The sequence below is a fragment of the Staurois parvus genome, unplaced genomic scaffold (genome assembly GCF_062004578.1).
Source record: "Staurois parvus isolate SC_StPar_1 unplaced genomic scaffold, SC_StPar_1.0 ptg000023l, whole genome shotgun sequence".
NCBI lineage: Eukaryota > Metazoa > Chordata > Amphibia > Anura > Ranidae > Staurois > Staurois parvus.
In genome coordinates this window covers 2,866,540-2,890,431 of record NW_028317819.1, presented here as the reverse complement: position 1 = coordinate 2,890,431, position 23,892 = coordinate 2,866,540, and the positions used below count along the sequence as shown (strand labels likewise).

The 23,892-nt window shown below is 42.7% G+C and overlaps 2 protein-coding genes across 2 annotated transcripts in view; one reads left to right on the top strand and one right to left on the bottom strand.

Moving 5' to 3' along the window:
* MARCHF9 (membrane associated ring-CH-type finger 9) overlaps positions 1-23,892 on the bottom strand; it is a 208,564-nt gene that overhangs the window by 4,872 nt on the left and 179,800 nt on the right. Inside the window, exon 4 of the mRNA XM_089692739.1 lies at positions 3,442-3,634. Coding sequence (XP_089548865.1) covers positions 3,442-3,634 — 193 coding nt within the window. The remainder of the gene's footprint in view (positions 1-3,441; positions 3,635-23,892) is intronic.
* Positions 19,370-22,576, top strand: LOC149472098 (uncharacterized). The gene is made up of 2 exons (XM_089693003.1): positions 19,370-19,472; positions 21,999-22,576. The coding sequence occupies exons 1-2, from the start codon at positions 19,370-19,372 to the stop codon at positions 22,574-22,576; spliced, it is 681 nt and encodes a 226-aa protein (XP_089549129.1).

Below are 23,892 nucleotides of genomic sequence, written 5' to 3'. Positions count from 1 at the left end.
TCACTAGGAGGCGTTTTTGCATTGAAGTAAATGGGGAGGTGACTTTACATAAAAGTCTTTGAGACGAAATTTTGCATTTAAGTCACTAAGGGGCATTTTTGCATTAAAGTCAATAGGGACACGACTTTGCATGAAAGTCTATGAGATGCAATATTGCATGAAAGTCTATGAGATGTGATTTTGCATTGAAGTAATTTGGGGGCATTTCTGCATGAAAGTCCAAGAGACGCGATTTTGCATTGAAGTCAATGGGGATGCAATTGTGCATGAAAGTCTATGGGACGCGATTTTGTGTTGAAGTCACTAGGGGGTGTTTTGCATGAAAGTCTATGCAAAGCCACTTTGCATGTATCGGCACCATTATCAGCACCTTTTTTCTTATCGGCAAAATGTCAATAACACTATATTCGGCCGATATGTTTCAGCCACCAATATAGTGGTGCACTCCTAATACCTATGTATAGTTTTTAAGTATTTCAAAAGGGTTAACTGCTTTGTCACAGTTTACTGCTCTTTAGGCCCCTACGATGGGAAGAGTTCTATTTGCTTCCTTTTCTGATGACATACATGACATGTCTGTAAGATGTATGACCTGCTGCCCTTATCTGAAGTTAATTTTTTGTATATTGCTTATGAAAAATTGTTTATACTGTCCTTGGCTTCCTGGTGGATTCTTTGTAGAAGTATGCAGTAAGAATGAACTACTCTGGGTAGGGAGTTTGATTCACAGCAATGCCCTGGTTGTCATCAGGCAAGGTACCACTACACTTCTCAACAGGGACATAGAAAACAATTAAAACACATCAAAGGATCTAAACTCTATCCAAATCTAAAAATGCTTTAGCTAGAGATCTACAATGAGTAGTTTCTCTAACATACTTTAAATTCTCTGTGGGATATTTAGGCTCCACAGCAGAACACACATATCCTAATCTTAAGCATATTGGTCACCGGATCCACTAACACCATGGGGTTGATTTATGAAAACTGGAGAGTGCAAAATCTGCTGCAGCTCTACATACAAACCAACCAGCGTCCAGGTTTTTTGTCAAATCTTAATTGAACAAGCTGAAGTTAGAAGCTGATTGGCTACCATGTACAGCTGTACCAGATCTTGTACTCTCCAGTTTCAGTAAATCAACCCCACGTGTTTCTCTGCAATTAATTTGATAGAAAGGGAAAGAATGGCACGATGCCTATTCTAGGATGAAGTATAAGTTAAAAACACCACATCTGCTGTACTTGTATTTCCCCTATTAACTGCTTTGACAAACCACTTCACAGATACTCCTTGCAACCTTTTCCACAAAACAGAGCAAAGTCTAAGCAAGACTATTGAATTTCAGCGCTGAAAACTTGCATTATATAAATCATGTATGTTTGCCCTGATTCTTTGGACGTGCAACATGCAGTTACGTGGCTAAATAGCAAATGTCAGACTATAAATATCAGTCCTATTTTTAAAAGGCTGCATGTCCAATACAGTTTTACAAATCAACCTATTAATATTAGGTGTATGACAAACCTAGTTTAAAGACAAAAAGTGAGAAAAAAAAAAGGCATGGCTCTTTCTTACTCTGGTCGTAAATGCAAAGAGATCTCTGATTTCAGTAATGGTCAAAGACTTCCCTGCCCTCTGCCAGTCATTCAAAGCCACTAACTTTTTTCCACTTTTTGTTCAACACATTTACAAAAAATTATTTGTAAACTAGTTAAAAAAGATAATGCCACATCAAACATGTTAACAATCTTTGAAAAAAAGGAGCCGCAACAGGCCCAACGACATCAAACCGATTTGATATGGGTTTGATGCAGCTGGGACTGTTGCCGCTTTCTGTGGGACCCTAGGTGATTCTAATCTTTAGGTCTTTAGTGTTCCCCCACCCTATATGCATTTGGGGGTGTTATCTTAATAATCTATCTACCGGGATGAAGAATTTTGATCATACATTTTTGGTTGTTTTTGTTTAGATTACTATTTGAATAAACAGATTGAGTGCTCCTGAGGAAGTGGCTAAAGTCCATGAAACGTGTCTGGCTAAAAGAAATGAATCATCTGTGATGCAATATGTTGCGCTATCATGTCTTGATTTTTTAATATTTGTACAAATCAGGTTTTGTGAATCATTATAAGAAAAACATGTTTAATGATTAGTGACATGAAATAGATTATGATTTTAGATATATGTTGTGCCTCAAAAGTCCAAATTTTAGGGGTTTTTTTTTCCCCTTTTTCTTCCTCCCTTTTTTACATGTACAAAAAAATTATTGAGCATTGTCACCAAATAACAGAAAGTGTCTGAACAAGGACTTTCATGGCAGCATCACCAGATATTATTTTATTGAAATCAGATTTACAAATATTGAAAATGTTGTTTGAAATAACATTAAAATGTTAAGGCTAATATGAGATTCTAGTGATTTGGTGTACATTTACTTTACAGTTAGAACCTCTGACGGTTTTGTATTGCTGCCTGTGTCCTTGATTGGCTGTCAGTTTCCTGGTGACTGTGTCCTTGAGATTGGGGATTGCAGTTCCTTGAACTTGGGGACTTCTTTGATTACAGTACATATAACTCATAAGGTTTCTGGAAGCATTTACTAAACAAAAAACGTAATCACTTTTCTGCAGTAAAAGCTATATCATTACATAACTATATAATTCCCTGATATCTAAGTATAAAATAATATATATTTATATAAATGTATTTAAGGATATATTACAGTATATGCATGAAACCAAGTTGCTCAATAAATAGGATCAAAGTAGAAATTCTTACATTCGATTTTAACAGTAGCAGTTCAACTATTTAAATATTATTAGGTTCCACATAGTTCACTGATTATCTTTTGACCATAAAGTATGATATTCAGTAACTGGTGGACCAAATGGAAAAAATACTGCATTGGGCAATATTGAAAAGCATGATAATACATTTTTTTTATAGTTTAATATACGGTAACATATAGCATCATGTATAATTCTCAGCAATATACAGAGCATATACAGAGCTAACGGCTTGCATATAACGACTAATGCCTCTCGATTTCATGTGACTTTAGTCTGCATTTGAGATGCTTAGGAGTTAATTTTAAGCTGTAGCCCTGCTTTGGAGCTGCTTTTGCATTTTCATTGATATGTATGAAAAGAATAGCATTTCTGGCATAAATAAATGTCCATAAACTAAAACCCTTATTGTTCATTTAGACAAACCTCAAGAATATATTTTATAATTTTATGGATTGGTAGAGGAAAAAGAGTAAAACAAAAATGATGTGCATGCATACAGCTGGAATTTAAGTAATGGTCTCAGAACTACAAGGTAAACTGTTATGCCTTCAAACACTATTTTTTATATGCTGTACAGTATGTGTTATATAATACTTTATTAATTATGAACATTTTATTAGGTTTCCATGGATAGTCCATGTTTCTCTCACCTATGCAGACAATGTCCATAAAGCCATACATGCCATAGCAGATCTGGAACAGCAGGTCTTGACGCTGCCATTTGGCAGAGGGGCTGAGAGAGGACCAGATTAACCAGGATATGCTGGCAATAAGGAAGAGGGAGCCCAGTATTATAGCTGCTATCTGCACCTTCTCAATCACAGTCAAGGAGATGGCCTGCCACTGCAAAGTAAAGGAAAATGTGGTTAGATACACATGATATTTGCAATGGCTTAATTATATACTGTACAGTATAAGTTTAACTTTTTTTGACATCTCAAATGAACCACAATGAAACTAAAAGATACAAAACACCAGTCAAAATAAGCTGAAGCTTAAAACTGACACAAAAATGTAGCATGAATTAATGTAAACTCCATCTAATCATTATGAATGAAAAGTAGTAGTTCAAGCACAGTCTGCTTCCCAAATACCAGGCTAGAAAACAGATCAAGGCTTATAATACCATGAAGAACACAGAGGAATTTTTCATGTTAGAGTACGATCACATAACAAAAGATGGCAGAAAAATAAGGACTGTCATTGCTGACCTCTACTAAAATTTTGGTTGTCTAGATTTCAGATCAGCCATCTTTCTTTAGTAGTTTGAATACTGAATCTAGAACCAGAATGGAGATAAAGATGTATAAATTCTCTGATATTTTTTTCTACTGGTTGAACTGGATGGAATTGTGTCTTGTTTCAAACTGACTAACTATATCACTACTGTATGTACCTGATATGCATACCTGTTTTATACCTTTAATACATTTTACACCACCTATGTCAGTGGCAGGGTGGGGGTTACACACACTACTGGCAGCTGTCTTTGTAAATCTGACAAGCATACTTGCGGTTGTCAGATGGAAGCGGTCCTATGGCTTTGCAGCCACCAGATCACTTCCACACACCCCGGTAATGGCCGTCTCCACGCCCCGATCCCCTCCATGGTGCTGTCAAGTAGAGGGAAGGGAGCCCAGTGAATGTCCATGGTCTTCTATTCCTGTTACTGACCTGGAAGCGACATGTAAAACACTACACATGTTACATATCTCTGCAAGATTTCTCTGGGAGAGCAATAATTTTAGGCCCTTTATTCATGGTTAACTCTAAACTGATGACCTGAAGAGGCTTTCAAAGCATCGCCTATGGAAAATATAGGGTACAGAAGTTCGTTGCCTTTTCATGGGCGCAAGCAATTTCAAGCCTTGATATGGGTATCTTTTTACTCTGTGTAACCTCATCTTTTATATCTTACTGAAAAATTGAGCAATATATTGCATTTTTGTGCCCTAAAATTAAAGTGATCGCAATTGTAAAGTCCTAAATATTTTTTAAAAAATAACAGAGGTTTATACTTACCTGCTCTGTGGGAAGGAATTGTACAGAGAGGACCGGAATCTTCTTCTTGGGTCCCCCTCTGATGCTCCTAGCTCCTCCTCTTCTTGGTGTGCTATCATAGGAAGCCGCTTCCTATCATGGCATACCAGCATGCCTGATCACAAGCCCCACTGCCTGTGTCCATTCAAAATACAGCAAGGTTTGGCCCTGCCTTCCCACCTCTCGTTACAGGATTTGACTGACAGCAACAGGAGCCAATGGCTCCTGCTGCTCTCAGCAAAGCCTGTGTGTGCGGGGAGAAGATAAGAGAGCCACTGCTCTCGTGCAAAATGCTGGATAAAGATCTTGCTCAGATGGTAATTATTATGGGGGTGAAGGGCAATACTTTAACCTAAACATTTTTTACTTTAATGCAAGGAATGCATTGTTTAGGCCGTAGAACCACCTTACCTTTTTACAAAAACGTAGTGTTTCATAAACGGTTGCGCTAATATTGTGTGGCATAAAAAGCTGGAACTATCACTACTTTATTCTCCAGGGTGTCTGCTTTCAGAAAACATACAATGTTTGGGGCTTTTATGTAATCTTCGGGCCTTAATGTGAAAAATGCAAAAACGGCAAAGGGTTAAACTCAGTAAGGTTGATTTACTAAAGGAGAACAGGCTGTTCATTTTTAAAGAGAATATTCACTGAGCGTATTAAGTAAGGGTGAAACTGTGTTCACTTTCACCTACCAATAATGTTCTAGCAAAAATTATATGTTTCATTTCCCTGTTATTAGGCATTCAAAGTATTATACAACTAATTTCATGAACTATATATACATCTATCTTCATCTCCTTTTTAAATATTTTTAAAATATAAATTTTTTTTAGCCCCCACCCCACCCCCCCATCTTTTTTGGCCAGCCTATTACAATATAGCTACACACCCTCACATAGGAGTGTTAACAGACCTTACCATCAGCATTCAGCTCACATTATGTCACGTCATAATTTTATTTTTTTTTTTTCTGGCTTTTATTCTTCCCCCTCTCCCCTTTTATTTTTATTTTTCTCTTTCATCATTTTATTTATTTATCTTTTTTTTACATTTTTCTTCTTTTCATTTGTACAATCGTTGGTGTGCTACAGTGCGCTGGGTCCACACCTGGTATGGTGCCGCCGTAGCGCATCTCCAGTTCCATCCGGGAGGCGCGCGGTCCCCCTGGTGCACTCCAGCAGTCTTTTCTTGGCTAGCACTGGACATGGCGTCATTATGACGCACTTCTAGCTGGTCACTTCCGGCCTTTGTGTGTTCCGGTGGCCATTTTTTGACTTCTTTGTCATTTCTCCAGTTTTTTCCTGTAGATGTGCATAAATCAACTTTACTTTCCACTACACCATGGCATTTCTGCAAAAGATGTTGGTCCCGTTTTGAGGTATTGTGACAGCATGCTGTTGATTCTAACAAAACTTACAGTTCTTCATTTTACATTGAAATTGATTTTATTTTATTATTGTTTTGGTATAACCATTACATTGTTTTTAATACTGTACTCTTGAATTTTTTTTATACTTATATATATTTCTTATACTTATATATTAATACCAACTATGTATTTATTTTCTGCATATATGGTTTCAATCAACTCCCATGATCCTCTCCTCTCTTGGATTTGAGGGGGGGGAGCTTTGCTTTAGGAGGTATTGGCCACACACATGTAAAGTAAGGCTCCAACCCAGGTTGGCCATAGCTCTGAGGAAACGTGCCAGCAGGCCGACCGCACCATCAGTCAGACACTCTGCCACCTTTGCGGCCATCTCTATGGCCTTATAGACTTTATACATGTGCTGTTTGTGAGTATATTTTTTGTCTTTTTATACTTTCATTTAAACCTTGGTTAATGCGCTAGGTGTTTGCACCACCTGTATGCCTTCTCACCTTATTTACTGACATTCACTTTGCAGCATGCCTATACACTATTTATTGAACAGCCTCTAGTCCTTTAGTGCATCAACCCCAGTGTACAGTATAACCACCAGCAAGAAGTTCATGAATGGTGGCTCCAATCTTCGTCAAATGACAGGTTTTCTATGCTGGATTAATTGATTGCTGTTATGCATACACTGCATATATATATATATATATATATATATATATATATATATACACACACAGACTGAAAAAAATTAAAGGAACACATAAGATCTCAATAGGGAAAAATATCATGCTGGATATCTATACTGGTGTGGACTGAGTAATGTGTTAGAAACATAAGGATGCCCAATCGTTTGATGGAAATTAAAGTTATCAACCTACAGAGGACTAAATTCAAAGACACCCTGAAAATCAAACTGAAAAAATTATGCAGCAGGCTTGTCCATTTTGAAATTTCATTGCAGCAAATCAAAATGGTACCCAGTAGTTTGTATGTCCCCTACGTGCTTGTATGCATGCCTGACAATGTTGGGGCATGCTCCTAATGGGATGACGGATGGTGTCCTGGGGGGCATCACTGAGCTCCTGGACAGTCTGAGATGCAACCTGGTGGCGGCAGATGAACCGAAACATGATATCCCAGATGTGTTCTATTGGGTTTAGGGCCAATCAATGGCATCAGTTCCCTCATCCTCCAGGAACTGCCTGCATGCTCTCGCCACATGAGGCTGGTCATGCACCAGGAGGAACCCTGGATCCACTGCACCAGCGTTGGTCTGACAATGGGTCCAAGGATTTAATCCTGATACCTAATAGCAGTCAAGGTGCCATTGTCTAGCCTTAGAGGTCTGTGTGTACCTCCATGGATATGCCTCCCTAGACCATCACTAACCTACCACCAAAACAGTCATGCTGAATGGTGTTACAGACAGAATAATGTTCTACATGGCTTCTCCAGACCATTTCACATCTGTCAAATCTGCTCAGGGTGAACCTGCTCTCATCTTTGAAAGTACAGGGCGCCAGTGGCGGACCTTCCAATTCTGGTGTTCAATGGCAAATGCTAATCGAGCTCTATGGTACCGGCCAGTGCGGACAGGGCCCACTAGAGGATGTCAAGCCCTCAGGCCACCCTCATGAAGTCTATTTCTGATTGTTTGGTCAGAGACATTGACACCAGTGACCTGCTGGAGGTCATTTTGTAGGGCTCTGGCAGTGCTCATCCTGTTCCTTCCTGCACAAAGGAGCAGATACCGGGTTTGCTGATGGGTTAAAGACCTTGTACGGCCCTGTCCAGCTCTCCTAGAGTAACTGCCTTTTTCCTGGAATCTCCTCCATGCTCTTGAGGCTGTGCTGGGAGAAACAGCAAACCTTCTGGCAATGGCACGTATTGAGGAGTTGGACTGCCTGTCCAACCTCTGTAGGGTCCAGGTATTGCCTCATGCTACCAGTAGTGACACTGACCCTAGCCAAATGCAAAACTAGTGAAAAGCAGTCAGAAAAGATAAGTAGGGAAAAAAGGTCAGTGGCCTCCATCTGTAAAACCATTTCTGTTTTGGGGGTCATCTCATTGTTGCCCATCTAGTGCGCCTGTTGTTAATTTCATTAACACCCTCTGCTACTTAATTGACCAGATCAACATACCAGAAGTTTAATTGACTTGATGCTATACTCTGATTAAAAAGTGTACCTTTAATTTTTTTTGAACAGTATATATATATATATATATATATATATATAAAAATATTATTATTATTATAATACAGGCTTTATATAACACCAACAGTTATACAAAATAAAGTAAGATAGTGCAGTTGCAATACAATTTAATACAAAGGGAATCAGTTTGGAAATATTTTTAGTTCAGTTATCAAAGTGAGGTAGTGTAAAAGTGGTGTGACATCCAGACTGATATATCAGTAAATTAGTGATTCAAGAGGAGATTAGTGGGATGAGCACAGAAGAGAGATGCGGGTGTCATGAACATAGAAAAGGTATTTAAATCTGTGGGAGAGAATAGAAGGGGTCCAAGGGCAAAACCTTGGGGGACCCCTACAGTAAGAGGAAGAGGAGAGGACGAGAGAGTGTTGTAAGTGACACTGAAGGTAAAAGAAGAACCAGCAAAGAGGCCAAGGAAGGGGTGGCCAACTATATCAAAGGCAGCAGAAATGTCTAAAAAAAGAAATAGTGGTCATTGGTGTTAGCAGATTGTAAGTCATCTGTTTTCTGAGAGATAGTAGCAGGCATTCAGGAGTTTGGAGGTAAAAAAGAGCAACAAGCTGGGTCTTGGTGAGGTCCAGGGAGGGCTTTTTAAGTATTGGGGTGACCAGTGCATGTTTTAGAGCATTAGGGAAGATGTTGAAGAGATGTCAGAGTTTGAAGAAAAGAGCAAGAGGGAGACCATAGTAGTTGTGGAGGAATGAGGTCCAGATAGCAGGAGGATAGGTAAATGTTAGAAAAAAGTTTAGCAATCTCCCCTATAGTAACAGGGTTAAAAAGGGAACAGGAAAGTATTAAATGTGGAGGTGGACATATGTTAGGTAAGGTAGATATCTGGACACTAAAGATCTCATCACAAATTGCTTCAATATTATTTCTGGAATGATTGCCAATCTCTTGGGCAGTGAATGACTAAGTGGGTAGAGGCAATGGAGGATGAAGTAGAGCGCTAAAGGTAGAAAAGAGTTGATGGATGTGACGAACGCGGCGTCAGACCCCAGCCCTTCTCACCAAACTCGTGACAGAAGGACTAGCCAATCTAAAACCGCGCCGTCACGTGCATAACAATGCCATGCCCAGCTGCACCCTGCACAACAATTTTCCAGCTAATGGACCACAATCGATGTACCTGCAGCCTGAGCGCGATTGTTACTGGGTCAGGTTAATTACGCAATTAACCCTTCACACTGCCACCACCTCCTTTTTGTACAGAGAAAGAGGAAACTCGGCAATATCAGCAATAACACTATGATGTTTGAATAATCGTCGGTATACCACTTTCATCGCAGGCAGAGATATACTAAAGTTTAAAACACACACACAGTAGCGTTATTCAGAGGCAGGGGTACTTTAGTTGCATTAAAAAGCTTTAGAAACAGTTCAACACTTTCAGAAAGTAAGATTTATTACTAAAAGGTCAAAAGAGTGCAATAAAAATATTTACAGAAAAAGATGTAGCCAATATATATATAAATATACAGAGAACAATAGCACAGCAAAGAGATAACAGAGAGAAGTTTAGAGGGTTAAAGTACTTGCCACACGTCCTGGGTTAAGCAGATCAGATTTCAGAGCAAAAAGGATTTCTTATCTCCCACTGTCAGTTCTGATGTTAAAACAGGGAGATTCTTCAACTCTTTTCTTTTACCTCAACTCAGCCTAGCTTAGCCTTTTCTAGTAACTTCACAGGTAGTCTCCCTGGAGCAGTAAACCAATCGCCTCCTTTGAGGGAGGGAGATGTAGGTGGAGACCTAAGCTATGACCAAAAACTCTCACATTTGATGTCATGGTTCATAACTTATTCTCGGTGCATTTAGCAGCCTGGCCACTAGTAGATTAATATTCAGAATCACCGGCGGAACATCTACATATGAAACATGAGACAACTGCTTGAATGGTTCAGGAGATATAATTTTCTGCTTTCCTGTGTATGCCAGCTAGGGGGAGTAAAATACCAGGAGACTGGTCTTCAAGGGAGTCCGAATATGGGCTCCATGTTTATGTAAGTCTTTCATAATCCAAGATATGTAATTATATGGAAAACTGAGTTTTTAAATGTAGGTCTGTTTTTATGACTCCCTGGAATGCCTTGAAGTTCAGTGAGGGCTTAGTTTATGGCTTGATGAGCCCTCTCAAGCAAGAGTCTGGCAGACATCTGGGGACCAGCTAATTGAGGTTTATAGCCCTTTAGCTCTCCCGCTGAGCTTGACGCCTGTGACCTCTGCCTCATCCAGACCACATGTCACTCAACAGAGAGGGAGGGGGAATGAGGAAAGCTGATGAGGGAGTAGGACACGATAGAAGATGGAAGACCCTTAACAAGATGGAGATGCATGATTGCTACAATGGAGACTACAAGAGAGGGTGTTATCAAGAGTAATAAAATAGGTCAACTTGGCAGTGTGGAGGCAGGAATTGTATTTTAAAGGGCATATTTATACAGTGTGAAGTCTTGCTGGGATTTAGTTTTACTCCACAATCACTTGAGAATTTTGGTTTTGTCTGTTTGCCAAGGATGTAGCAGTCAAGGTCTGTGTGAAGTGAGGGGAGTAAGTGTGTCCAGGGAAGATGAGAACAAACTGTTGTAGACGAAAGTGGCCAAGTCAGGGCAAGACAGGAGTAAAATTTTGGTAACTATTTGTCGGTTGGAGGGGTAGGAGGTTGAAGCTGAAGCTAAAAGGGTTTTGATCAGACAGAGGAAAAGGATTGTTGGAGAGGATGCAGTGTAGGGGTGGAAGAACACAGGGCAAAGGACGTTGCCATCTGAGTGAGCAGAAGTGTGTGTCCACTCTGTGTCAGGGATCTCCTCGATCCCCGCCGCGATGGTCCCGGCACAGGCGCAGTGCACCGCCCTGTGCAGGGACACAGGCACTAGGTCCGGGCCCGCCGCGGCGTTCGAGTTCGCGCATGCGCAGTAGAAGCCGCGGCCGCCCGCTGGGCACCAATGGCAGCGCAGGGCGGGATATTTAAATGGCCCTGAGCTGTCATTCAGTGCCTTCTGGTCTTCCCTGCATCCTGTGAACCTGTGAACCTGTACCTTGTAAGTTTTGACCCGGATTGTACCTGACCTTGCTGCTTTCTCCTATTCTGACCCTTGCTTTGCCTGACCTCTCTCCTGAATGCCCCTGATTGGATTTGACCTGCTGTTGCTGACCTGGCGTGTGACCCGACCATTCTATGCCCGCTGCCTTGTACCTTGCCGTCCTCTCTGTTACCGACCCGGCCCGTCTGACCTTGCTCATCCATCCATCCCTTGCAGTGGGGTCTTCTGACCTCCTCACATCAGACTCTTCCCCGTGGGAGCCCTTGGCGCATACCACTACCACTGCCGGACGCACCCAGTAGCCACGACCTGGTCTCGGGGGGCTCCAAGTCCATCCCCACCATCAGGGGCCCTGGTGAACAAGCACCCTGGGACTTAGATTCCGTGCGCTGGGGACGCCTATTCAGTGGAGTGCTAGTGGTACCGCCAGGCGGTCCCTTCCAGTACCAGAAGGCCATGACTGAGTCTAGAGGAGGGCCCTCGCCGCTTGAGGAGATCTGCAGGCACCTGTCTAATTTGACACAGGCCGTATCGGCCCTGCAGGATAGGTGTCAGCAGATTGAAACCCAATTCCAGACCTGCACTATATCCGTTCCTGCCCCACAGGCCGCAGCCATAGCAGCCCCTGTGCTGGTTTCTGGGGCATCCGCACCACTCCCGGCGGCCGAACCCCGAGTACCCTTACCGGAACGTTTTCACGGGGACCGCACACGCTTCAGGTCATTCCGTGAGTCCTGTCTTCTCTATTTTGAGTTACAACCCCGGACCTTCCTGACTGAATCCGTGAAGGTGGGGTTCGTCATCTCCCTCCTGCAGGGTGAACCCCAAGACTGGGCCCACCGATTACGGGGAAAAAATGACCCTCACCTTAGTTCGGTTGACAATTTTTTTGACGCAATGGCCATCCTTTATGATGACCCACAGCGGGCAGCTTCTGCTGAAGCTACTTTGTACACGCTCCGGCAAGGCCGCCGAGCGGCGGAGGAGTTTGCGTCTGAGTTTAGGCGCTGGATGGGGGACACACGCTGGAACGAGTTCGCACTCCTGCATCAGTTCCGTATAGGCCTATCAGAAGGCCTGAAAGATGAGCTCGCCCGGGTGGAGGTGCCTGAGACTTTAGAGGACTTAATAGCACTGACCATTAAAATTGACCGTAGACTGCGGGAACGCAGGTTTGAGAGGTCCGGCCAGGGTCATGGAAATCCCTGGGGGTCATTTCAAGGTCCCAGTCAAGCACCTAGGCCAAACATCCAGAACCGGCCACCTGGAGATATCCCTGAACCCATGCAACTCGGCCTGGCACGGCCTAAACTATCTCCAGAGGAACATCAGCGCAGACGATCCCAGAACCTGTGCCTCTACTGTGGTGAAGCTGGTCATATGGTACGATCCTGCCCGCAGAAACTGAGTAACTGCACCTCTTCTTCCTTATCCATTGGCAATGTTGGTCCATCCCAATACTTAGTGGTGCCCCTTTCCTTTCAGCTTCCAGAAAGGACCGTGGAAGTATCGGCCATAATTGATTCGGGGGCATGCAGCTGCTTCTTGGACATTAATTTTGCTCACCAGCAGGGTATTCCTCTCCAATTTAAACAGAAGGGGTTCAATATTTATTTGGCCGACGGTTCCCGAATAAAATCGGGGGTAGTGAACCAGGAAACCCCCTCCATCACCACTGTCATTGCCGGCCAGCACCAGGAATTCCTCCGCCTGGATGCTATAGCTTCACCCCTCTTCCCAGTCATTCTGGGGCTCCCATGGTTACGGGCCCATAACCCCCAGATTGACTGGGAGACCGGAGTAATCTTGTTCCCTTCCCCATACTGTCGGGTATACTGCCGCACTTCGGGCCCGGGGGTCCCCCAAATCCTCCTGTGCTCTGAGGGGGAAGCTGAATTAAAACAAGTAATCCCTGCAGTCTACCATGAGTTTCTAGATGTGTTCAGCAAACGGGGAGCCGATACTCTACCCCCCCACCGCCCTTATGACTGTCCCGTTGACCTGTTACCCGGTTCAGAAATTCCTTTTGGGCGAATCTTCCCCCTTTCAGAGCCCGAACTAGGGGCCCTAAAGGAATATATCGAGGACAGCCTCCAGAAGGGGTTCATCCGCCTCTCCACTTCACCGGCGGGGGCGGGAATTTTCTTTGTTGAAAAGAAAGACAAAACCTTAAGGCCGTGTATCGATTACAGGGAATTGAACAGGGTCACGATAAAGAACCGTTACCCACTGCCGTTAGTGCCAGAGTTGTTCCAAAGTTTAAAAACAGCAGTGGTTTTTACAAAGCTGGATCTGAGGGGGGCGTACAACTTGATTCGCATAAGGGAGGGGGACGAGTGGAAGACGGCCTTCCGCACCCGCTTCGGCCATTTTGAATATTTGGTCATGCCGTTCGGGTTGTGTAATGCTCCGGCCACGTTTCAACACTTTGTGAATTATATTTTTAGGGACTTTCTGGATGTCTTTGTTATCGTTTATTTAGACGACATTCTGATTTTCTCCCCTTCTTTGGGGGAACACAGAATACATGTAGCAAAGGTATTGGGGCGATTGCGGCAGCATGGGTTGTACGCCAAGGCAGAGAAATGATGTTTTGAACAATCCAGCATTGCCTTCTTGGGCCTGATTATCTCCACCGCGGGGGTCGCGATGGATCCCCAGAAAGTCGCTGCAATACTGGATTGGCCTGAACCCATGGACAGGAAAGGCGTCCAACGATTTATCGGTTTTGCAAATTTTTACCGGAAGTTCATCAAGAACTTCTCGGGTCTGGTCTCCCCCATTACTCAGCTAACCAAGCTGGGAACCCGGTTCAGATGGACACCAGAGGCGCAGGAAGCTTTTGAAGCCTTGAAGAAGCTGTTCACCTCGGCACCCATTTTGGGTCACCCAGACGCCGCCGTGCCCTATACCTTGGAAGTAGATGCATTGGAGAATGCGGTAGGTTCCATCCTCTCCCAGCGGAAAGGCACCAAGGAACTGCTCCATCCTGTAGCATTCTTCTCACGGAAGCTTACCCCAGCGAAGAAGAATTATGATATCGGGGATCGAGAGCTACTGGCGATCAAAACGGCGTTAGAGGAATGGAGGTACCTGCTGGAAGGTGCGGTGCACCCCATCTTAATATTTACTGACCACAAAAACTTGGAATATCTGAGAACCGCCAAGCGTCTACGCCTGCGACAGGCAAGATGGGCACTATTCTTTTCAAGATCCAACTTCCACATTACGTACCGGCCTGGATCAAAGAACACTAAGCCAGATGCGTTATCACGTATGTACGAGGACGCCAAGGAGATCCCAGTACCCGACACCATCCTGTCCTCGGGTAACTTCTTGGCCCTTCAGTCGGACCTTCATTCCAAGCTAATGGAGGCATCCACAACCATCTCTACCCCAGGCGGAGGGCCGCTCCAGAACAAGGGAGGACTCCTATGAAGGGAAGATCGAATTGTGGTGCCGGAGGAAGCCCGAACCCTGGTCTTGGGGCATTGCCATGACCACCCGATGGCGGGGCACTTTGGCCCAGAAAAGACCCTGTAACTTCTCCGATGCTCATTCTGGTGGCCAGACATGGCTAAAGATTGTAAGGGCTATGTAAGGTCCTGTATCACCTGCCAGAAGAACAAGCCAGCAAGAAACAAAGTTTGGGGTCTGCTGCGACCCTTACCGATTCCTGAACGGCCTTGGCAAAAGATCTCGTTAGATTTTATAGTCGAGCTTCCGCCATCACTAGACCACACGGCAATCCTGGTGGTCGTGGACCGCTTGTCCAAGATGGCCCACTTCATCCCGTTGAAGAAAACACCCTCGGCGGCCGAGACTGCGCGAGTCTTCATTCGTGAGGTAGTAAGGCTGCATGGGGTCCCCGAAGACATTGTCTCGGACCGGGGGGTCCAGTTCACGTCAAGATTTTGGAGAGCACTGTGCAAAGCCCTGGACATCAAATTGTCTCTCTCCTCTGCGTTCCACCCTCAAACTAACGGTCAAACCGAAAGGACCAATCAGACCCTAGAGCAATACTTAAGATGCTACACTTCGTTTACTCAAGATGACTGGATGCCACTTCTACCCCTAGCGGAATTTGCGTACAACAACGCCCGCCACTCAGCGACGGGACAGTCCCCGTTCTTTGCCAACTATGGCTTCCACCCAGTCTTCCTCCCGGATTTGGTCTCGGAATGCCCAGTACCAGCAACGCAAGATGTGGTAACGTTTTTCTCCGCGAACAATAAGAAGCTTCAAGAGGCCATCAGTCGGGCCCAGGAAGACTACAGGAAGGCATTCAACAGGAAACGGAGAGGAGATCTGGTGTTGCAGCCTGGGGAGAAGGTTTGGCTAGCGACGTCCAATTTAAAGATGCTTTGCCCATCAAAGAAATTGGGACCCAAATTTATAGGCCCCTTCTGCATTAAACGGATGGTTAACGAAGTGGCCTACGAACTCATCCTTCCTGACACGCTCAAGATCCACCCAGTCTTCCATGTGTCCCTGCTGAAGCCAGTAGTCCCAGATGCCTTCCCTGACCGGGAATCTAGACCCCCCATAACGGTCGAGGGAGAAGAAGAATTTGAGGTTGAAACAATCCTGAAGTGTCGAAGGAGGGGAGGCCAGACCCAATTCCTTATCAAATGGAAGGGCTATGGCCCTGAGGACAATCCTTGGGAGCAAGCCCATAATGTCCATGCACCCAGACTTGTCCGGAGGTTTTTTCGCGATCACCCGTGGTGGAGAGATCGGGTGGGCATCCGGAGGTTGCCCGTAGGGGGGGGGGCAATGTCAGGGATCTCCTCGATCCCCGCCGCGATGGTCCCGGCGCAGGCGCAGTGCACCGCCCTGTGCAGGGACACGGGCACTAGGTCCGGGCCGGCCGCGGCGTTCGAGTTCGCGCATGCGCAGTAGAAGCCGCGGCCGCCCGCTGGGCACCAATGGCAGCGCAGGGCGGGATATTTAAATGGCCCTGAGCTGTCATTCAGTGCCTTCTGGTCTTCCCTGCATCCTGTGAACCTGTGAACCTGTACCTTGTAAGTTTTGACCCGGATTGTACCTGACCTTGCTGCTTTCTCCTATTCTGACCCTTGCTTTGCCTGACCTCTCTCCTGAATGCCCCTGATTGGATTTGACCTGCTGTTGCTGACCTGGCATGTGACCCGACCATTCTATGCCCGCTGCCTTGTACCTTGCCGTCCTCTCTGTTACCGACCCGGCCCATCTGACCTTGCTCATCCATCCATCCCTTGCAGTGGGGTCTTCTGACCTCCTCACATCAGACTCTTCCCCGTGGGAACCCTTGGCGCATACCACTACCACTGCCGGACGCACCCAGTAGCCACGACCTGGTCTCGGGGGGCTCCAAGTCCATCCCCACCATCAGGGGCCCAGGTGAACAAGCACCCTGGGACTTAGATTCCGTGCGCTGGGGATGCCTATTCAGTGGAGTGCTAGTGGTACCGCCAGGCGGTCCCTTACACTCTGTTTGGTCAAAGGAGGAGCTTAAGCAAGCCATAGACGGTTTCCAGTTAAGTAGGAGATTTAAGGAATTCCCCTGTCAACATTCTCTGTAATTGCATGAAAAACATTCGCTCCGTGTATGGCCTGCCTTAGACTGAGGAGTGGAGAAGTACCTGGAGTGTTAACATTAACAGGGATGTAGACGTCACCAAGAATGATTGTGGGTATTTCAGAGTAAAGAAAGTAGGATAGCCAGGCATAGAAGCCATCAAACAAGCTTGATACCAGTTTAGCTTGTCGACAGATGACAGCAATCCACAGAGTAACTGGAGAAATAAGATGAATACAATCTTCAAAAGAGGAGAGGGACACAGAGGGAAGTGAACGATGAAAATGCTTTGTGGGGATAGAAGGATGCCAACACCACCCCTTCTGTGTACATGTATCTAAATAAAGCCTGTCAGTTGCACTGTTCTACTGTATAAAGCAATTCTGTTGCTATACTATTTTTTTATTAAAGCAGCCTGCAAAAAAGATTATTAATACTTATCTGCCCAGTGGGCAGTGAGTCCTACCTTTACTATGATGAAGAGCTAAGGCAGCCAACAAAGCTTCAACATCCAACACTTCGTGAGTTAGACAGGTAAGTATTTATGATCTTTTTTTGCAGACTACTTTAAAGAAATATGGACACGGAGCAGTTTTAATATAAGTGCTTCCCGGAGCTGTATTTAGACAAAATGCTCTACCCTTGGCACACCCAAATGATAGCAGCCTTTTAAAAATAAAAAAAGGACAATCAAGACATTTTTTATATGAATTCTTTCCGACACAGCCAATCAAAATGATCAACAATCCATATGAATAAAAGTGAAAATGTTGGCTAAAATTAAGTACATGTTTAGTCCAAAATTTGTCCCAATGATGCAACAAAGTTTGAATTGCCATATTCTACCCTGACTATTGGTACTCACTCCTCGCTGGCTTACTTTTGCACAGACTACACCCCCCGAAAAACGAGGGCTCTAACATTTTCTCCTCAGGAATAAGTAGGAATTAGGTTAGGGCCCCTTTAAGAAATCTGACAGGGAAAAAGGCGGGAAGAGAATAACCACATGACCTTGGAAAAAGCGGGAAAAATCACGTGACCTGGAACATTCTGGAGTTTTTGGGGGATCATTATATAAAGGGTACTCCGTAGCAGAATTCTCACAGATGGTCAGAGTTGGCAACGGGGTCCAGTGGGCTATAATACTAAGGAGCCCATTTGTGCTAATCCTGACGATGAAGACCCTCATGAGGCAAGTTTTGGAGTGAGCCGGGAGCAGCGGAGGAGAAGAATGGCTGCGGCGCTTCCTTGATATGGCAGCCGAAGGGGAGGAGCAGCAGGAGCAAGAGTGGGAAGACACAGAAGAGGGGCTGGAGAACTCACCGAAGGAAAGCGCTGACAGAGGAAGAGCGACCGAACGGAGCCTGTCACAGTAGAGCGGGAGTCGGCGCGGTCCCAGCAGTTGTCCAGCATCATCAGCAGGGCAAAAGGAGTCCAGCCGGGCATCAGAAGAAGCAGTGGTCGGAAGAGCAAGCCAGCGTGAGAAGAGGAAGAGGCGGGTTTCTTTGCCGTCGGGAAGAGTAAGTAGGTGTGGAAGTTGAGCGGCATCCCTCAGAGCTGAAAATGAGGCTGCGGCCTCCGAAGCGGTTGCTAGGCAACAACCGCAACTTGAGCTGAGTCGGGAAAGCCCAGAGAAAAACGAGCCTCTGCGTGCAATACCGACTTTATTCAGTGGTGGCAGCAGAGGTCAGTACAGGGCTCCAGTGGATCCAGAAATCGAAATAGCAACATCTTGTGGAAATGGTGAGTTTATTAAAAAATGTATTAGATTCCATTACAAAACTTACTAATAATTTAAACAAAAATGTTAATAGTGATAAAAAATCTGACGATGAAGATAGGCGTAGACCAATAGCGATATAATTTCATAATTGGCTACAAGCTTTTGCAATATATTCTAGTGTGCTAGGGGAAAAACAGCCAGAGCATTACAGTGGTTTATTCCAACATTTGGAACAAGTTTTGGAGGTCTATAAAAATTTCAGAGGATTAGGATGGTATCATTATGACAAATCTTTCCAGCAACAACTATCTATATATTCATCACTAAAATGGGGTATGAAGGATGTAGGCTTGTGGCTAAATTTAATATTACCTCAAAAACAGACATTTCAAAAACCACAATCTTCCGTTACAGTATCCCCTTATAAAAGGGGATATTGTTACGCTTTCAGTGAAAGTCAATGTAAGTGGGCAGGGTCTTGTAAGTACAAACACGAATGTTCTCATTGTTCAGACCCACATCCATTTCTTAAATGTTTCAAAAGAAACATGGTTTTTCAAGGACAATGAGAGAATGTATCAAAAAGCCAGCACACCAGTGAATTTGGAAAACATGCATCAGTGGCTGGAAATGTATCCAATCAAGGAGACAGCTAAGTTTTTAATGGACAGTTTTATGAATGGTTTTTCATTACCAATATTTTCAGGTTATGGATGTAATATTGTTGATAATTTAAAGTCAGTAGATCAATTTTCACATATTGTTAGAAAAAAATTAGAAACAGAAATAAAAGGACGCATGGTTTGTCCTTTTAAGGAACCACCATTTCATAATTTTAGGATATCGCTGCTGGTTATTATTCCTAAAAAAAGAACCAAATACGTATCGGCTTATTCACCACCTATCATTCCCAAAAGGCTTTACTTTAAATGACTAAATAGATGAAGGATTAGTGTCAGTATCATATTGCACGTTTTAAGAAGCCATTCATAAAATAAGAAAGTTTGGAAAAGGAGCATTGCTAGCCAAGGCAGATATAAAGGCAGCATTTAGGCTACTACCTATTAACCCAGAAGCATTTAACTCATTAGGTATCCATTTTGAAGGTCAATTTTACTACAATAAAAGTTTGCCAATGGGCTGTTCACTGTCTTGTGTGTATTTCGAAAAAGTTTCAAAATTCTTACAATGGGCTATTGAAAAAGAATCAGGCCAGAATGGGATAACTCATTACCTGGATGATTTTTTGTTTATATGCCCAGCATTTTCAACAATATGTGTAGACATGCTGCAAATGTTCAGTAAGGTAACGCAGCATTTCGGTATACCATTAGCAAATGAAAAAACGATTTATCCAACCACAAAATTGTAATTTTTAGGAATATTGATAGGCATAGAAAAATTTGAATTTCGACTGCCAAGAGAAAAAATAGAAAAAATGACAACAATGATAAGGGGTTTTTTAAGAAGAAAAAAAGTATTATTAAAAAAAATTACAGTCATTATTAGGCCTACTGGAATTTGCATCTAGAATAATGCCAGTGGGAAAAATATTTTCGCGTAGGCTTTATTTAGCGATTTCGGGTTTAAAATCTCCTAACATGTACGATTAACCTGTGAATTAAAGGAGGATTTAGTAGTGTGGTTAATATTTTTTCAGGAATATAATGATCGTTCATTTTTTCAGGATGAATATATCTTTGCAACTGATTTCGAATTGTTCACTGATTCAGCTGGCTCATTTGGTTTTGCGGCAATATGGAAATAACATTGGAGTTGTGGTAAATGGCCGTCAAAATGTATTCGAATGAACGCAACAAAGAACATAGTTTTGCTAGAACTATTTCCTCTAATAGTACCATTGGAATTATGGGGAGAGCACTTTTCCAACAAAAGGCTGTTAGTACAGACAGATAATAAAGGAGTTATATATGCAGTAAATTGTTTATCATCTAGGTCAATTTTTGTGGTAAAATTACTTACATATTTAGTTTTGAAATGTTTAAAACTTAATATTTGGATAAAAGCAAGATATGTTCCAGGTAAAGAAAATCAAATAGTTGACACATTATCTCGATTCCAGATATCAAGATTTAGACAATTATTTCCGACAGCAGATTTTAAAGGTTTTGAGTGCCCAGATCACCTATAGAACCTGATTTAAACTTAGTAATAAAGGTCATAAAAAATTCGGTATCTAACAGCACATGGGTTGAATAATCATCTTCATGGAATAAATGGAAGCAGTTTTCCAGAGAAATGGGTTTTCAGTTCGATTCCCCATCTGAGAATACAATTCTCTCTTTTTTGTGCTCGTTAATGCACATAAATTTTTCTTATAGCCATATAGTTAATATTCTAGCAGGAGTTTAATTTTTCCTCAAATTAATAAATTTTCCAGCATGTACATCATTCTTTTCGGTGAAACAAGCGCTCAAGGGATATAAAAAACAGCGTTGTTCTCCAGACACAAGGGGGTTTATTTACTAAAGCTGTAGAGTCCAAAATCAGACTCCCTTCTGCATAGAAACCAATCAGCTTCCACGTTTCATTGCCAAAGCTTCATTGAACAAGCTGAGGTTAGAAGCTGATTGGTTTCTATGCAGAAGGGAGTCTGATTTTGGACTCTCCAGTTTTAGTAAATAAACCCCAAGATGTCCCATATCTATCGAATTGTTAAAAAAGTTATGTAGGATTACCAAAAAAAATTTGCTTTTCAGCATTCTAATCTATACTGTTTAACATTGCATTTTTTCTAGCATTTTTTGGAGCATTACGCATATCAGAACTATTGCCCCCAAATAAAAAAGCAATGTCTGGTCTACTACTACAAAAGTGATTGTTTTGGAAAATGGAATTAGTTTGTTTATTCCATTTTCAAAAACAGATCAGGCTGGAAGAGGAGAATGGATCAATCTTTATACTTGTGGAGACATGGATATTTGCCCTTTCGTCATGGTAAAAAAGTATTTGAATATTAGACCGGTAAGCCCAGATCTTTTTCTGATGCATGCTGATGCATCACCTTTAACTAAGTATCAATTTAATGCCATATTTAAAGAAGGCATTCAAAAATTAGGTCTTATACTATTTAAATTCACATCTCATTCGTTTAGAATAGGCACAGCTACGGAAGCTGCAAAAATGGGCTTGGATGATGAAATAATAAAAAATTAGATAGATGGGAGTCACGACGTTTCCAATTATATATTAGACCTAAGCTGTCTGTTTAATTCTTCAGGTGATAGAAGATATATATGGATACTGGGACATTCATTTGTCTACTGGGCTTTGAAAAGAGCGGCTCAGCTTTCATATTCAGTTAATTTAACAATGGTTCCAGCAAAAATTCTAATTTTATGGAAAGGAATACGTGGTCTTAAATGGTTTAACTTGTTTTTTCATCTTTCTAGGTTGTTTGAAGTTTGGCCTGCACCTGAGATATTAATCATACACCTTGGGGGCAATGAGAAAACTCTAGAACTAATGTTCATGATGAAACGGGACTTACACCGTTTCCACTTATCATCCCTGAATACTGCCATTATCTTTTCAGAAGTAGTCCCTAGACTTGTATGGTTAGTTAATACTCAATTTAAAAAGCTGGAAAAAATTAGGAGACGACTAAACAAGTCTGTGGAAAAATTCATGCCTCCGATAGGTGGAATTTCATACCGTCACACGGTTCTAGAAGGAGTTAGTGGCATTTATCGTTCAGACGGTGTGCATCTATCGAACGTGGGTATAGACATCTTTAATTTAGGATTAAAAAATTGTATAGAATTGGCCTGTGGCTCTTGGGTAGGCCGGACATTGTAAATAGTCCGGCTGGTGGGGACTTATTGATAGAATTATTTTAGATAGCTCGAGTCCTAAAAGACTGAGCAAGTTTATATATGGTTGATAATTAAAGTGTAAGAGTTTTGAATAAATTATATTGCAAATTTAATTTATGTTATGTGTAATTACCAATAAAAGTGCTGTGACCAAAACTGTATGCCTAAAGAAAAAATATTGTGTGTCATTATTTAAATTTAAATAAGTGTAGTTATTTCGGGGATGAGGGATAACGTGTGGCCTGCATTCCCATGCAGTTTATCATGAATACTACAGCAAGACTCATCCACCTTATCAACAGCTAATTGTCCACCACTCATCTCTGTCAATCCCTTGACTGGCTTCCACTCACCCAATAAATACATTTTTAAATCCAAACAACAAACAAAGCCATCCATCCGAGCTATATTGCCAACTTCGTCTCAAAATATCAAACTGTCCTCTTGTGCCTCTGAAGACCTCCTACTTTATAGCTCCCTTGTCTCCTCCTCCCATACTCACCCTCTGGACTTCTCCAGAACTTCTCCCATCTTCTGCCTGCCTTTAGGCAATCCTTGAATAATCTCTTCATGAAAGCCTATCTTGCCTCTACCTAAAAATCAAACTTTTACTTAAGCTGGCCATAGATGGTTTGAATCTCAGTTCGTTCAGCAGGGACCGGCCGAGATTTGTACCATCTATAGGCAGGCTGATTATACCCAATTTGATTGGTGTACGACTTGGGTACAACCTGCCTGCTGGATTTTTCATGCAATTATTGCTGACCACTGGCAAGAATCACTGTGTTCTGCTAGTAGGGACGGCACCCCCCCTCCTGCCTGTAGAATGCAATAGCTCCATGTGAGGGATTTTCCTATCGATACTGTGTTGATGGGAGAATCAAGCGATTTTCTTTCCTGCAATCTATGGTCACAGGAAAGAACATCATATAATCTATTGTGTGCCTTACTCTATCAACTCATCACCTTACAGTAATGACCTTTTGTATCCCTTGCCCTTCCCCTTAGATTATAAATTCTCATAAGCAGGGCCCTCATAATCCTCTTGTTTTGAACTCCATTGTACCTGCACTACCTCCCTTTTTTTGTAAAGCGCTGCACAAACTGTTGGTGCTATATAAACCCTGTATTATAATTTTGAGAATACCCTGTTCCTCAGATGTGAATTTATATGACAACTGATTGTTTTCAAAATGTTTGCACTAAAGTACCTTTAATTAGCCAATTACAGATGTCACCTCTATTTCTACTTTCCCTCTACTACATATGGATAACTCAGTACAACATCTGTATGTGCCA